General features: G+C 32.1%; 1 protein-coding gene across 1 annotated transcript in view; it reads right to left on the bottom strand.

Moving 5' to 3' along the window:
• Positions 1–10350: 10350 nt before the first annotated feature.
• The window catches only part of LOC143257841 (A disintegrin and metalloproteinase with thrombospondin motifs 16-like), a 33101-nt gene continuing 25532 nt past the window's right edge, over positions 10351–17919 (bottom strand). Inside the window, exons 14-18 of the mRNA XM_076516872.1 lie at positions 16251–16346; positions 15103–15257; positions 14340–14406; positions 11863–11974; positions 10351–10808 (exon numbers count right to left, since the gene is read on the bottom strand). Coding sequence (XP_076372987.1) covers positions 10474–10808; positions 11863–11974; positions 14340–14406; positions 15103–15257; positions 16251–16346 — 765 coding nt within the window. The 3' untranslated portion in view covers positions 10351–10473. The remainder of the gene's footprint in view (positions 10809–11862; positions 11975–14339; positions 14407–15102; positions 15258–16250; positions 16347–17919) is intronic.

Genomic DNA, 17919 nt, shown 5'->3' with positions numbered 1-17919 from the left:
ATTTTAGCATTGTAAATCCATAGATTTACCGCTGAACTAGTGAGAGGCCTTTCGGAACTAAGGAGATGGGTTCAAACACGTGTGATATCACAAACTATGTCCTACACTTTAAAACTATGAGAGTGGCAGTCAATATTTTATGGTGGATGGTTAGAGACAGGGTTATATTCACTTGAATCTTCCTTCTGGATGATAGTTCAAAAATAGCAACTGCGGCAAAAGGTTTTAATAGATTTTTCCGTAAATACAAATAAAATATTATTTTCTGTATATATTTGATTTATTCTTTGCAAAGGAATTGTTGCGTTAGGTGCTTATTATGAACTATTTGTGGCTCATGTATATGCCAAATTGATAATTTACAATATTTCAAGTTTATTGCATCTGCAGAGTCAATGATGAGAACACGGGTAATGATACAAACGTATACGGGAAGTATTATGTTCTGCTCCTGTGATGGAAAATTTTCAGAAAGCGGCCTAGTTACATATTACATGTGAACATATTCCAGACGCTGTAACTCCTCTTTATCTCATTTTCTCTTGGAAACATTACGTACATTATTTGATCTTGCTGTGATCACCAAATATATGGTAGGGTGCATTTATTAATTCTTTCATCAGTTCTTCCATATAATTACTCTTTAGTGTTAATGCCAATTAACTCCCAAAACACATTTTTAATCTCAATATTCCGTCTTTACTCAAGTGTTTGGATTTATTTTTGAATGTACTCATTTATATTCATTACTACTATTTCACTGCTGTTATCTGCTTTTAGAATGTTGGTTCTTTTCTTCCCTTTCAGGTTGTTTATAAAATTAACATCTTTATGTGTAAAGTTGGTTTTAGCTTTCTTTTCTGTGAAATTATATTGATAGTTTTGTGTGAGATTTATTTGTTTAAGATACTGTTTTTTTGGTGTTTTGGGGAAATAGTTATTTTCAGTTCTATCTGGAAAGATAGATTGTTGATTAACGATGGAATTGCTAGCGAAATTGCCTTCTTTCTGGTGGCTGGTTTCTGTTGTTTTGTTGATGTTTTCGATTTCTGTAGAATGAATCACTAGTCGTCTGGCTAAGTTTTCCAGACAGGCTTCCATTTCGATCTATGGAATACTTTTTTGGTGATGCTGTGAAGCTGATTCTTTCTTGAGCAGATGTATCTCTTCAATGTTTACTTGTCGGTCAGATCTGTTAATTACAAGATTGGTTGATGGTTCGTCGTGTTAGAGCCTTTTGTTGTTGTGAGCACCTTAGTTGATCTAATTGTTTGGTGGCAGGTCATTTTTTCCTTGTCCTTTTCACTGTTGATTAGATTAATATTGTGTTGTATGAATCCATAAATTTCTGTTTGAATGCAGCAGGCTAGTTGATGATCTATATTCACTTTTTTTTTGTTTTTGCAAGCCATTCAGTTCTTTGTATTTTGAGTTTAACACAATTCGGTATATTCTAATGCATAAATACATACTTGTCACATAATTAATATGAATGAAGCAAGATTCATCAAACGAAATTCCTCATGAGGTTTAACATAATTTATTTCAACTATTTTTGGAAGGAATCCTTTATGCAACATAGAAATGAATGACCCTAATAGATTATAGAAGTAATTCTAATGAAAATAAGTTGGGTGAAACAGGATAGGTAATATAACTAGCAAAAAACAATAGTTAACTTCTCTAACAGCAAAAAACCTTTGTAATATAGTTCTGTTAGGATATAAAAAGTATAAAGCCTTCATTGAAACATTAGAAGTATGAGGAACATCAGAGGTATAAATGTCAGATCTTCTCCTTACTGTCAAGTGAAAGACAGAAGACTAAATAGTTGAAAATTCGAGAGGGGAAAAAAAGTAATACATCATACGACAAGATTCAACTACGACTGAGCAAAATATCAAGAGAATAGAGTGTGTATTAAATTCAAAAAGGTCGGAAAACAGAAATATGAAAGTGTAACATCACACTTTGGAAACAGGAACGACATAAGTAAGAAACTCTTTTAAGGTCACATAAGGATTGATGGAGGTGTTGTAATGAAGCATAATGGATCAAGTTAATGAATAACGACAATAAAAATCGTGGAAGGGATTTAGTTTTTAAATGAAAGGGAACGTTTCTTAAAAAAAGGTGTTCACATATATTTATATTTCATTTCGCTCTGCTTGCGAAAAATATAATTTGTTATGTCCAAGACGGTTTGAACATGTGAACAATGTCTGGAAGTCCAGTACACAAAAATAATACGAACGTTAATGACAACATTGAAGAGATGAAATAAGGTTACAACACTTGACAAAATATGTATCAATAAACGCCTCATAAACAAGGTTACCTTGTGACTAGGACCTATAAATATAATGTCATGGCAAGAATCTAAAAAAAATCTATGAATGCTGTGGAATTTGTTTTGGGAGGAATTTGGAGCTCCCTGAAAAAACCCACTTTCACAGGACAAATGCCGAATAATCTACCTGTTATGTGCCCAAGCTGAAATTGAAATAACATGAACGGGCTAGAAAACCTTTTTTAGTGTATTTAAATTTAGTGTCTTTATTGCATTCGAAAATTGTTTTGTGTGAAACGCTTGTCATCGTGTGGAGAGTGGTATCTAAAGGATTTATTTTCTTTATTTTACTGTAGTACTTGAATGCTAGGGATGACAGTATTTCACTAATAGTTTCTATGCTGCATGTTTTGTGTAAGTTACTTGTAGTGGTAAATTTTGGAATTCTTAAGAATTGTTTAAGAACTCTGTTCTATTGGAGTTGTAGCTAATAGATTTACTAGTGGATTTTTGAATGTTTTTGAAATGTTCAAGCCATGTAAGATGTCTGCCGAAAATTATATCTAGAAAGTTGGCTGAGAGCATAACTTTATTACAGTATTACTTAATTTTAGTTTTTAACGTTTTTGAAATATTTATTAAGAATATGTCTAAATATACTTTCTGTTTTTTGTGTTTAATTGAGCATTACCCTTGAATCGTTACACTAATTTACTGCAGGGTCAAGAGTAGTGTCTCTACTTACTGCTATTAGGGATTTTATGAAAATGCTTCAAACAGCAATATTGTTTGCATATTGTGAGAAGTATGTATGAGAAATATATGTTAGATTCGGGATAGTGATGTTGTCAACAAAAGGAATGTAAAGAGAGGTAATAAGACGTGTCTTCAGGGATTGCAGTAATAATGTTAAATGATTTTGAGATGGTGTTATTAACTAATGGAGGCTGTATTATCACAAAAAGAAATTAGATATTCACATAAGCACATTTTTTATGTCCTGTAACCTGTATCTAAGGGCATTATACCAGACAGAGATAAAGGTTGGCTTTACGTCTAAGAATACAGCTATAGTAACTTGGTTATTCTTGGACGCCTTGTGAATAGATTCAATTAATCTAATGATATGGGCTACAGTTTGTCTGCACTTATGGGGGATTTGGATATTTTGTCTAAAGTTGTTGTTTTCACAATAGAGGAGTAGTCTGTTTGATATTATACACTCAAGTAACGTACCTAAACAGCTTAATAGACTGATTGGTCTCAAGTTGTCTGGATTAGAAATATTTGCAGTAGATTTAGAAACTGCGACAACAGCTTTTTCCATGATTGTAGATAATAGCTTGATAGAAATAATAGAATCATGATGTTAACTAAATGTAGTAGTGGGATGTTCGCTGAGGTTTTGAGCATTATGTTACGAATACTATCATGGCCAGTAGGTGAAGTTTTGTAGCAGTCTAATATTCGTTTTAAGTTCACCTTTGATGATTTTTCAGTTAAGTCAGGAATGTCGGGTAATGTTTGTGTTTCAAAAAAATTATAAAATGTGATGATAAATACTTCGGGTTGGAATGTTACATGATTGCCAAATTTTTTTGAGTCGTTGGTTAAATGTGACGAAACGATTTTGAGAAATAACTTTTGCAGTAATCGGTTAGTAAGTCAGTCTTATCAATGTATTTTGGGCAGTACTGTTATTGTATTTAATGTAATAAAATAACTTGTTACCGTTTTTGTCAAAAGTTAAAGGTTTAAATGTTTTCGAACATTTTTTTATTTAGATTATTATTTACAATTTGTTATAAAACTGTAGCTAGTTGTCGTTTCTAGAGAATTTTATTTTTCTTCCTATCAAAGCTTGTATCCTATTTATTTGTGATTTTATGTCTCGTTCTCACATGAAGATTCTTTTGTATCTGTTTTTGTGGACCCGGCATGGCCAAGCGTGTTAAAGCGTGCGACTCGTAATCTGAGGTTCGCGGGTTCGCATCCCGGTCGCGCCAAACATGCTCGCCCTCCCAGCGGTGGGGGCGTTATAATGTGACCGTCAATCCAACTATTCGTTAGTAAAATAGTAGCCCAAGAGTTGGCGGTGGGTGGTGATGACTAGCTGCCTTCCCTCTAGTCTTACACTGCTAAATTAGGGACAGCTAGCACAGATAGCCCTCGAGTAGCTTTGTGCGAAATTCAACAAACAAAGAATCTTGTGATATGTTGGTTGAATGTTCTTACTGACCAAATGACTTTGAATTGAGTATGTTTCCTGGAATTATAACTGTGGTGCTTCGGGCTGTAAAGGGGTCGGCTGACCAGTCTTTAAGGAAGCAATTAAAGCCAGTGACCTCTGCTTCTGTAACAAGGCCACCTCTTAGAATAGTTATTTTATTGCAACTATTTATTATTTAGTTTATACTAAGTTTATCTAGGAAAAAAAATCACCAAACACGAGATCAAATAGTCGGATTACTAAGTTTGTAGTAAACAGTTTTAATTACAAAAGTCTTACTGGTGCCATTATGTTGGATATTAAAAAAAGCTTTTGATAAAATATGGCATAATGGGTTATTATACAAACTGATTCCTGATTTTAACTTTGTATACTCATTTGTTAGTTTTGAACCCAATATTTTAATCCATATACAAACGACATTAAATGTTAAGATATTAATAGTGAATATGTAAAAGATTGCACAATAACTGATAGTATTACTTTTTAGATTACTAATCACTCGGTTAAAGTAATAATTCGAAAGTTAAAACTAGCTTTAACTGATTTAGAGCTTTGATGTTTTTAAACCTTCATAAAACAAATTTTTAATGTTTCATAGGAAAAATAACATATCGAAACAAAATGTATCCCACATACGAAATGCAGATGTTAAAGTATATAACATATAAATTGAAATATATTTAGAAGTAAGATACGATAGAAAATTAAAATGGATAAATCATGTTGATAGTTTAAACAAAAATATTTTGTTGAAGAAAACAGGAAAGATGTAAAAGTAAAACCATAATTAAAATATATAAGATGTTTATAAGATTACTTCTTTAATATGTGACTAGTTCATGGTCTACGTCAGTTTGAAGTCATAAATGTTAGCAACTCAACAAAATAATGCACTAAAACTAGCTACGAATTCATATTTAAGATACAGCTGATACATCTTTGCATCAGTAGTTTTCTTTGCCAACTTTGGATCGAAGATTAGAATACCTCGCCCATAGTTGTTACAGTAAAAAGAAAAAATATATATATTTGTTGAAGAGCTGAAAGATAACACAAAATTTAGTAGATACAATAGAAATAATTCTCCATTTAATATGATTTTTTATACATACGGAAGTTAAGGTTTTGTTTTGTTTTCTCAATTTATGCATTCATACTATACAACGCTAATATTAGGTGTTCGATTCCCCTCGGTGGACTTTGCAAATAGCCCGATGTGGCTTTGTTATAAGATAACATACACACACGCATTGATACTAAATAAATAACTTTTCGGGAGATATTTTTGTATTATGTGTATATTTACTTTATTATACGATAAAATTTTAGTAGTTATTATGATGAAGTATTTTGAAATATATGATTAATTATACTTTGTGAGAAGTGTAATGATTATTATATTAGGTACATATATGTACGTAGTCTTTCAAACTCCTTCACTGAATTCTAGATATTTTTTCTTGCTCAAATACGTTAAATAAAACCTGAATCACCTATCATCATGTATTAAAACTATCTTCTCTCTTTCATGTACAATAATGACACATTAGGTACCTTGTTGTGATATAAATCGCATTGAGTCAAAAGCAATAACAGATAAATTCAGCTTGTATGTGCAATAACAGCTTTACAAAGGTTAATTATGTTATAATAAATCGATTTTGGAGCCTCCCTATGTAGTTACTATGTTGCCATTCAGTAGTGGCGATCGTAAACCTGACTGTTGCCCTGCAACGTGATTTACATTGCAAATTGCTCCATGTAAATCTGTCATATATATGGCGCACCGCTACTTCCTACAGCTTTGCGTAATCCATATGATGTATGACGAAGGCAATTTTAAAGGAACTGTTTCAACAGCCTAATCATGTAGAAATCTAGCAACGTGACTGGTATGTCTTTCTATGAAATATCGAGGATACATGTATCATTCTCCAACCGCCTGAGGCATTATACAGTTGAATAACTATGTAAAGAAAGCAACTTGTGTACACATGACTTGTGTCGTTTTTCTAAAAGTGATTTCTTCTTGTTTATGTGGTTTATTATTGCCTTGGAAAGGTGGAGAACATTTGTCAGACCTTTCTGTTCATTGGTTACAAGATGCCACACTTTGCTTCCCATAGCTGGGGTACAATTTACTACAAGTGTCTTTTGTGGTGGCTTTTATCTTCCCAAATTGATCCGTACTCCTTTGTTTTCAAATACCATTAGTTAAGTACCCCGTCTTGGAAATTCGAAATCCCCAATCTAAATACATATTTAGTGTACGAAGATATTGCATTGGAAAGGTCTGTTAGGTATCCCTCCCAAAAGCTAATAATTTTGGTGCCATTATATTCCATTATAATATCAAAATATAGTTTTGATACATAACATGCCAATGAAACATTATATCGGCTGTTGCTTTCAGAGAACTTGCTCACTTATATATGTAAAATCGTTTAAAAATAACTTACTCTATATATAAATGAACTACGTATGCTAATATACCAGTAACTTATGAAACAATGATTTATTAGCACAACGTTTGTTTTGTTTGTTTATTGGTAAGCTGAAAATTATACAGTGGACTATTTATGCTATGCCCACAAACAATATCGAAATATGCTTTGTAGCAGTGTGAGCTCTCAGACCTACTGCTGAGGCAGTGGAAACAAAGCGTAATGAAATGTTTTCGAGTCTTGTATGTAAGCAGGCACAGCAATGTGTCACAGGAGGATCTCAGAGAATGGAAAAGACTCTTAGAAATGTCTGACTTTGTGTTCTTTTTTTAAAGTCATTAATATTATTTTTGTCATTTATTTGATTTACTTGCTTCAAGCAATTACAAACTTTGTTTTAATCGCTTGTTATTTTATTTTATTTACCCTAAATAACCCATTTGAATTGTTAACTGTTCCACTTTATCAGTCACTAACATTTGTAAGTCTTTCGTTCGAAGTTTTATTGGTGGATTTTTTTACTAGTTTAGTCCAAGGACAAAATATTTTTGACCTTTTATAATAGAGTATGATTTTTAGTTTTTCTTAAAACGTAAATATATTCATTTGAATATCATTAATCTTTTTATAGATTACAATTGCCTATGTCGTGTTCTACCTTCCAGGTTTTTATATTTTAAGTTAACTCTTCTTATTTTCTGTTATTAATACATTTCAGGTTTAATAGCATAAATATTTCAAAACTGAAAACGGGTATGTAAAACTTTTTAATACTATTTCTTTAAAAAGTTAAGTAAAAGATTATATTATGTTAGCTTTCAAATTATTCTGGCTATATCTTCAGCTATAGATCTCTGGAATATTTTCTGTAATTAACGCAGTCGTAATAGGTAACAACTTTTAAGTAAAATCAAATAGTACAATCGAGTATGTAGTGGTTTTTACTCACATCGCATAACGAGTAAATCATTCTAAAATAAGGATTAAAATAATTATTAAGAAAGTACTTTACTGATTATCAAACATTAGGAACCTGGTATTTTAATTGCTATTTAAACAGTAAAATTAAATCTGTTGTCAAAATTCTTTTATTATAATACCCCATTTTATCGGCTTGTTTTAGTAAACTTCCACAGGCTCCCTTAAAATTATCTCGACTACAAATTGAACTTTACTTAATTTTCCGTTGTGATAAATAACAAATACAGTTAGTTTAATAACATATTTTATTATGATTGGAAAGGTAGAAATTTGTTATTGGCTCTGTAACTACGTTCTGTAATAAAAGATTTATTATCTTTTATATCCTTCACATTCGTTTAATCATATTATATTTAATGGGAACTGACATGTGCCCAACTGCCATTTTAAACACATTAAACCATTTATGCAAAACAAATACAAAATGTTTATAGATACATTAGGGTCCATAATAAAAGTAAGACAAATAATAATATTACTATAATTATTTAATTCCAATATTTACTTCATGGGGTCTAGTCCCTATGTAATTTACACTTCATTCGGTGATATAACATTATTCGCTATGGAACAGCAATTGGATCTTACTGATAATGAACAGTAAGTGTAACACTATGTGATACAATGCTACTCACTATTGTGCAACATATTAGTTCCACTGATAATGAACAGGAACACTGTGATATAACATTGCTCACTAAAGTGTAGTATGTGGATCCCATTGATAAGTTCATTCAGTAAGGTGCAATATGTGAATAATCCTACTGATAATGAACAGTAATACTGTGAAATTATATTATATTATTCGTTGATATAACTTCATTCAGTAAGGTGCAATATGTGAATAATCCTACTGATAATGAACAGTAATACCGTGAAATTATATTATTCACCTTGATACCAGTGATAATGAGCATTAACACTCTGTCATATTGCATTTTTCACTAACATGCAACATGTGAATCTCACTAATAATGAACAATAATTTAAAATATGACAAGCAATAGTGTGTAATAAATGTTTCTAACATCTTTGGTTATTTTTTTGGCTCATTTCAAATAAATGTTTTGGTAAAGTCCTCTCACTGAGAAAGCTAATGATAAAGTTATAGATCGCTAGTGATTGTATATTTATGTTTAACATGCGATAAAAGTTCACTTCTATTAAACTATGAATTATTTAATTTGTTTAACTGGTATTACACGCATGTCTTATTCATGTATTTGTATACAAGTTAACAGTGTAAGGGATGGCGTATTTAAGTGTTTCTACACCAATTTACACTGTTGTGAATGGTGTCACTCAAATGTTTCTGTACGGATTAATAGTGTTGGAATGGCGTATTCACGACGTTTACATGCACGTTGAGAATGTTAACATGGTTTGTTTACATGTTTGTAGTTTGTGTATCAGCACACATAGTGTATCCTGTTACATCTCACTGCTGCTTCCTACCTTAACAGAACAATCGTTACAGCAAAACTGTTTACTGAAAGGTTTTACATATACACAGTATTGGTTGCCAAAATGTCAAAAAGATATGGGTACCTCAAGTTAAACCATCATATTAGATGTCAAGGGTACGGTAATATTTCTATGAACCATAGAGGTTGAGGCAATGTTCATACTATATATCATGTAAGTTCAAGCCGTTGCTCATGCTATCCTCTTGTTGAATATAGCTTTAAAGTCAGGTTAAGCTGTTGAAGTGTGAACCTGTACAAATACTCTATTTGTCTGATAATAAACAATTTTTTCAGTAGATAAAAGCATTTCGAAAATATGTGGACGAAAACCTAACTCAACGTTGTTCAGAGAAGCTTATAAAGATAATTGTTGCAATGTTGGAAGTGTTAGTATGTTTATACACCTCAAAGTTACCAGATATCTAGTAAGTATTTGTAAAGAGGTTGTGTTCTGTGACATGATTCCACTGGTATTCATGGTGCATTCAGGTGTACATTTAGTGATGTAATGATGACTATCAGAGTGAACTGAGTAAGATGGACGATATTTTTTGTTTGAAGTTAAGCACAAAACCACACAATGGATTATCTGTGCTCTGCCCATTGGGTATCGACACCCAGTTTCTAGCAGTATAAGTTCCCAGACATACCGCTATGTTACTGGGGAGCAAGATGGACGATCTAGACAGTAGATTCCAGACTAGCATCGGATGTAAGGTATTATTCAAGTGCGATTAACTTTTTGAATATCTTATTGTCATGTTACCACTGTCATTCACGACTTGTTTGTGCGTTTATAAAACTCGACATTTTCAAAAATATTCAAGTTGTTAATCAAAGTGCGTTCATAAGGAGGCGTTCACTAGCATGTTGACATTTCTATTCATAATTTATTCGTGTGTTTACATATCATAGTATATTTAACAAATTTGCCATTGAAACGTTTATTCAACAAAAACACAAGTAGCAAATTACACTTTCGTTTTGTTTGTGATCTCCTGTAATATTCAAATAATATATATTTCAGCACAGCGATTGATTGAATATTTCCGTCGTCAGTCAGACACTGCCAGTAGTCATGGAAGGGGTAGTTGAATTGGTATCTTGAAAATCTACATAGTCATTGTTATCTTCGCTCTCATAAAAAGAGTTAATAGAGTCTGTAACCGGAATTTTGAAACCACTATTTTTTTCTTCATAGAACAGGGAGCGTCCTCTAACGGATGGCTTACATTCTCGATTTTGACAGAAATAATCATGGGTACCGTCATTATGACACCATGTTCCCTCGGGAAAAAACGTTTCAATATCCATGTTGTTAAGTTCAAACGAAGGTGTATACCATTGTCCTGTTGTTTGTTTGCAAAATATTGCACATGCTTGCCACTTTTTGTCTGTTAAAACAGTTAAAAGAAAGAAAAATATTTTAAATAGAACAAAACTCAGTACAAGAAGTACATTAAGAGACTTAATAGTCCAAGTTGAGTCCAATAATAATTCTCTTCTCCCCTGTAGCTTAGTTTACTGTACAATAATGGAAGCACCTAAAAATAATATTAACATCTAAAAACTCAGTTAATTCACTGTATCTCATTTACAGAGTATTTTATACCATTATTTTTGAGCACATATTTTAAGGAGGCTGAATACGTTATAATAAAATTATTTTAGAGCTTCGCCACATTGTTACAGTCTACGTTTCCATGTTTATTGTCCTATTTGATGTCTATGCATATTTACAAGATCTCTGTTGCATAGTTTACATTGCAAAGCATGTCCAAAGCACATAACTCCTTCACGATTTCTAAATAACCATTTTAAATGTTTAGTCACACATAAATACACACGTTCTGTGTCTGGTTATTTAACCAGTATGTTGTTTCTCTAGGAATGATTTTCTTGTTCTTTGCTTTCGCCATACAGGCTACTGCCTAAATAATGTTGAAATAGGTGTCAACAAACGCTAATATGCAGACGTAAGCAGAATAAACGAGATATTTTTCATGCATTAGTATACCTAGTAACCTTAGTGCATTAACCTTTACATTGTAACTCAAGGTGCGGCCTGCAATAATGTAATATCTAACCTCAAAATGGCAGACTCTGCAGGTATAGTCTTAGAACAGAATTTTTGGATTATTTAAGTTTTTCGTGAGCTAAATTAATAATTTACCGAAGTACATAAAAAAGTATTAGCATAGTTAACATTACATGTATTTTCGTTTTGATATATATATATTTATAGACCTTAGATTATCCTTAAAATTAACTTTAATTTTACTACAATATTGTGTAATATATTACCCGATATAATTCCAATTAGTCAAAGTATAGACCTTTAATTTAGTACTAATCAGAACTAAAACATTAATATTAAACAGTCAGTTAATTAAACATAAACATATTTGTTTCGATCAACTGATTAATAAGAAAATAAATTATTCTTACCGTTATCATGACGAGCCTGTACACCAGTTTTTGTTAATTTCTTCAGGATAGTGGAGAATTCTTCGCACTTTTTGCTGGCGTACTTAACAGGGTGAATTTTTGTATGGCATATCTAAAACAAAAAGATACATTCCTTTCTCGTAAATTATTACAACAATATATTTAAACAGCGATGAAGTATCTCACTAGCTGAGAAATTAAAACCACATAGGATTATAGAATGTTCTCAGAAAAGTTTTTCAAACACTAGTTTCAGAGATAGAAACATAATGTTTGAAAACCTATATAACTCCCAAAAGAAATTAAATGCTAGTGTTAAAACAATTAAGACGTAACTAATACATTTAAAGTGACGTCAGCCTAGTGCCAAAACCAATATAACATTAAAGTTTTTATTTGTTTTTTCCAACAAATTTAACGATCTTTTTTCTTAATCAAATATTGTATGAAACGCTTGCAAAGGGCCACAATAACGTTTGAATGATATCAATAAACCAGCGATCAAAATACTATAAAAATTCAACAGTTTGTTCATAAATTACTTTGACTTGTGATATTCGCGGAAAGATATTCGGGAACTGCTAACTGTAAATAATTTTGAACTGATAGACTTGAAGAAAAGCAGCAAGTCGACAGCAGAAAATACAAACTATTTTCCTTCAAATAGTGCGATTTGAACTTCACCATTGTTACAAATCAAATGGTCTAAAGTATATAGCATAGTACATTTGTTTTTTAGCAGTAACCAAAAATAAATTGTAATTATTGAGTAAGTGTTATAGCTGTTATACATAACTCACAGACCACTGTCTTGTATTTATGGAATTTGTAATAGTTTCTCCAGAAATTCCTTTTAAAAGTTACTTTTTCTGTCGAGATACACTCTCTTATAAAATTATGAAGTGGTGAACATTCTATTTTATTGTTTTATTGTAAAACATACTATAGTTGCAAACTTAGTAAATTGCATACGTAACAAATAGCGGATAGTTCAAATAGGTCACGTAATTAATACGAAGGTTATAAATAGCTGTCGAGTATCTCACATTAAATTCTAGACTTTATCTGCTTTCACGAAAAATGTAAAACAGAAGTTTCCTTATAGGAATGGTAATTCCAGGATCTATCGCTAGATCTCCACAGAAACGTGGATCTAAGATGCAAAATGACAAGTATGGTGATTTGTTGCAGGTGTTTTACGTGAGGCAAGACTTGATGTTGAAGTTCGAATAAAACTAGAGCAAATACACCAAATGGTATAACTATTGCACATAAAATTAACGTAGGTCATTGAGAAAATTATGGTTGTAGTACACAAGGTCAACAAGTCAGAATATAATGAAAGAAAGAATTTTTTACACGAAGCTTTGGCTCTCTCGTAAAGACGAACTGCACAGCTCTAAGGTTAAGAGTGCAACTCTTCTTCAAACTGCCAAGACTGCAAGCAAGATACACTTTCTCATAGGCTCGTTCTCAAGCCAACATTAAGATAAACCTAATACTAACTTGCACAACGCGACGTAGATAAATCAAACAAAAACAACCCTAGTTAAAATGGATGTAAACATTATGGAACAGCACAATATCGTAACACTCAAGATGAACCATACAGCATTATATACAAACATATTTCAAATAAGAATGTAGTAACAAACCACTAACAATAATCAAAATACAATAAAAAAACAACTTAAACTCAAATATAAGATGATATATAAAACCAAACAAATTAATCATTTAAACAACAAAATACAATATTAAAATCCTTTATAATATGGAATAACCCATGGAAATCATTTAAATGAAATACATACACATAAGCTTCTCAATTTTATTGTAAGCCATATTCTTAATGTTTTAATTTACTTATTTAGCTACTAACTTGATGTTCAGGTTAGTTTATAAAAGCAGTCTTTGATTACTTAGAATATTTATATATGTTAATGTTAGAGAGAGCTTGCGAAATACCTAGAAACAAGGATATATTATAAATACGAAAATCGTTAAAGTATTGACTCCGTTTTCAGTTCGTTCAGTGATTGAAAAGTTACTTCAGTATTTCGTTCATTATTGGTTATCACAGATTTTTCAGTTACTTGATCAATTAACTATAATATTGTAAAAGCATGTTGACTTGTAAGTTACAGTCCCGTTAGCGAGCTAATTTCTGTTAAAAGTTAAAAGGTAATTTGTGATCTATGGTCTATAATTGTGTACAACTAATAGTAACTTATAGCAAACGTTAAGGGAGAAATAAGATAAATGGTTTCATTACATGGATTGTAATTCGCGTCCTTTTCAATTAATAGCTTAACAGACTTCACCCAATGGAATAACACTTTATACAATATATGATATATAAAACTGTGCTGATTAAATTGTAAGGTAATTTTACCAAAATTTTTGAAGAAACGTAGTTTAGAATAAATACATTGGAAATGTTTGCAAGTAATAATGAGTAAAGAAATAGAACTTACGTCACTATCGTCACAAAATTGAACTCTCCTTGGCTCTCCAACACATCGTGTCTCCGTGTTTTTAGGTCTAGAAGAGAATGAATATTTTGTAAAGTTACCGAACACAATCATGGCAATAAAATTACATTTTAAGATATGATTCAAATCTAATAATCTTCTAGAATTAATTCTAAGTGAAGTGGGGAAAATTTAAAGCGTTTTGTAAACTGTTTTCTCTAAAACATAAAGACAGTCTTAAGAGCTGATACGTTATTTACGTTTAATTGTTTGTCAGCTCTAGTATAGTTTTAAATAAATAATTTAAGCTTTTAGTTCTATGTAGCTGTCAGTAAAAAACCTATTAATTTATTGTCATTTCAATGAACTCCAGAATTAAAACTTTATTATAAACGTCACTGGACTTTCATTAAGAAAGAATATCTGTCATTTTAAAATTCAAAGGATTTAATCATGAATCTGGTAAAAATAAATGATATGAAAACGTTGTATGAATAATGAACAGCTACTACTAAATTTTGATTTAGGCAACTGATAGTTGCCATTGAAATTTGATACATAAAACAAACGTTTGCCACTAAAATTTGATACAAACGACCAACAGTTATTATTGAAATATGATACATACAACGGATGCTTGTTACTTAACTATAATACAGTCAACGGACATTGAAATATGATACGGTTGACCGATACTGATAATTTTCAAAATACCCTAATGTTTTACAAGGCATTCATATAACTATAACGTTGTTAAAATTATTACTTTGGATTAGTGCAATAGCGACGATCTTCACGAAAGCCTCTGGAGTTTTGTATGCATCCTGACTTGCACTGACCGTTCTGCCAGTCGCTCCAGCCACCTTCCACAACTTCTAGTGGCTCGTTACCCCAAGACACACACTGCCCATTCTTACACCACTACGGAGAGAAACCACGCTAATTGTTTTGTTTATAAATAATAAACAGCTTCACCCTAATATAGAAATGTTTATGTTGCCTGTTATCGATAACATATTCCTTAAACATTCATTAATGTATAATGAATTGTGTTGAACTACGTTATTCGTTATCAGTTATCACCCTTTGAAAAAGTTACATCTTTGCATACTTGACACGATCCCAAAGTTTTAATTTACGCAGTTGAAATAATTACCTCTGTATATTTTTGTCTTTTGTTTCAAAATGATTCGATTGACATGATTTAGTTTATTTGTTTTAAATGTTCGCGCAAAGCCTCACGAGGGCTACCTGCGCTTGCCGTCCCTAATTTAGCAGTGTAAGACTAGAGGGAAGCAGCTAGTCACCACCACCCACCGCCAACATTTGGGCTACTTTTTTACAAACGAAAAGTGGGATTGACCGTCATATTATAACGCCCCCAAAAAATCAACAGCACAAACTGTACACTAATTAGCTATTCTTAACAGATTACAAGCAAATTGTATTTAACTGCCTCTCATTCATGTGTAGTTCATTCAACACTCTATGGTGTGTAGAGTTTATTTTTGTTGTTATTTTTGGCAGCAATTGTACGTGAGCCCTGAATCTTCAGAGTTTCGAATACAAGCACATATATCTGGTAAAAGAAAAAAAATATTACGTTAAACAGCAGTCTTGATGTGTTATTGTTTTAACAATGGAGTTCTAAAATGCTGTAGGTCGTAAGGCAGTAGAACTAATCGTTTCTGGTCTTGAAATAAAGATCAATTGGCAGAAGTGTAGAAGACACCAAACCCAGATTGAAGTTATTTTATGAATTATTTTCAAAAAAACTCTTATTACATTGTTAATTTGTTTATAAGTCTTAAAGCCGTAATGATTCTGATTAATCGTCAACTGCCAAACCATACTTCTTCAGCTTAGAAGTTCTACACCATTAGATTTGTCTTTATCCATATCAACACTACTTACATTTTTCTTCCCACAGTACGTTCCTTCCAATGCAGGACCAGCCTCATAGTTCCCAATCCTGTTAGGAGATTTACAGAGTATCCCGTTACAAACCTCCTGAAACAGTAATATTGAAGTGTGACTAACAAACTATGTAATGAAATGTAAATCAGAGAGAATAAAAACGTTTATTAGATGACGCAATAATTTGCCAAAGCGTCCTTTATATTGTTCACGTAACATAATTTTACCAAGGACACACTTGATATTATTTACACAAAATCGTTATTCTGATGAAATATTCGGTATCGTCTCAGTCACTCTGATATGATAGTTAGTATGGTCTATCTACAATTGTTTGTTTATTTGCTTATTTGCTTCACAAGAGCTGGTTTGGTTTGAATTCCGCGCAAAGACACAAGAGGGCTACCTGCGCTAACTGTCCCTAATTTAGCGGTGTAAGACTAGAGGGAAAGCAGCTAGTCATCTCCACCCACCACCAACTCTTGGGTTACTATTTTAAAAATTAACAGTGGGGTTGACCTCACATTATAATCCCCCACGGCTGAAAGGGCGAGCATGTTTGGTGTGACAGGGATTCGAACCAGCGACTTTCGGATCACGAGTCGAGCGCCCTAACCACGTGACCACGCCGAGCCAGTATGATCTACATCAATATTTTTCAGCCTGTACAATACCAGGGTCCGACTCGTTTCTTCCCTAAACTGTCGAGGGCCATTAAATTGGAAACACAACGTACAAGTATCATGATTTACTTATGAATATTTTATCAGTTTTGGCTGTTTGTTTTTGCAAGATGGTTTTGACGGACCGGTATTTGAGAAACACTGGCTTCACTACAAAAGTTGTTCTTTATCATCTATATCACAAAGTTGTCCTTACAGTATATTTTTTATATTATCTAATTATCTAGTCTGATAGGGTATTACCAAGTAACACAATCATTCTAATATTATACGTACTTTTATTTACCATTTGAAGAACTATGGGCATTCTTTAATTATAGTAATTTAGTTGCAGAGGTTGAGATATAGATAATGGAAACACACAAAATTAACAATGATCTACTTGTTAAAACTGAGATAGTCCTGGAATTATGATCACGAACTAGAGATTAGGAGTTGTGATCTGCTTCCAAACCGTGCTGACCGAACTTATAAAATGACTTCAAAATTGATTGGCGACATCAGTACAACTTTCAAAAATTAAATATCCACTCAAATAGTCGTATAGATCATGTACACCTATACAGTCAAATGATACAATGTTCTGAAAAAATAAAAAATAATAATCGTCTCCACGAAATCGGAAAAATATTCTTAGTAGACAATTTACATATAGTTTAGAAATCAATTCGGAGTAACACTGTTATTCGTAAAATGAAGGTTATGAATATTAGAGAAAACCTATTGACTCAAATTTTTATTATAATGAAGTTGTGGATACATTATGGTACCACAAAAATACTAACTAAGGATTTAAAGTTGACGACAGCTCATAAGCTTCGAACTACATCTAAAAAATAACGATAGTTTTTATGAGACAAATAGCGAGGGAGACTGGAATCACGGCAATTCCACTTGATCACGTCTTTGACCCATTGCTGACGTAGTTAACAGTGTGCTTGAAACCCTTAGTTCTAAGAGAATGATCCGTCCATGGAAAGCTG

This window comes from Tachypleus tridentatus, chromosome 7, assembly GCF_004210375.1.
Source record: "Tachypleus tridentatus isolate NWPU-2018 chromosome 7, ASM421037v1, whole genome shotgun sequence".
Lineage (NCBI taxonomy): Eukaryota > Metazoa > Arthropoda > Merostomata > Xiphosura > Limulidae > Tachypleus > Tachypleus tridentatus.
Note: the sequence above shows the minus strand (reverse complement) of the source record. Positions and strands in the feature narration are given on the sequence as shown.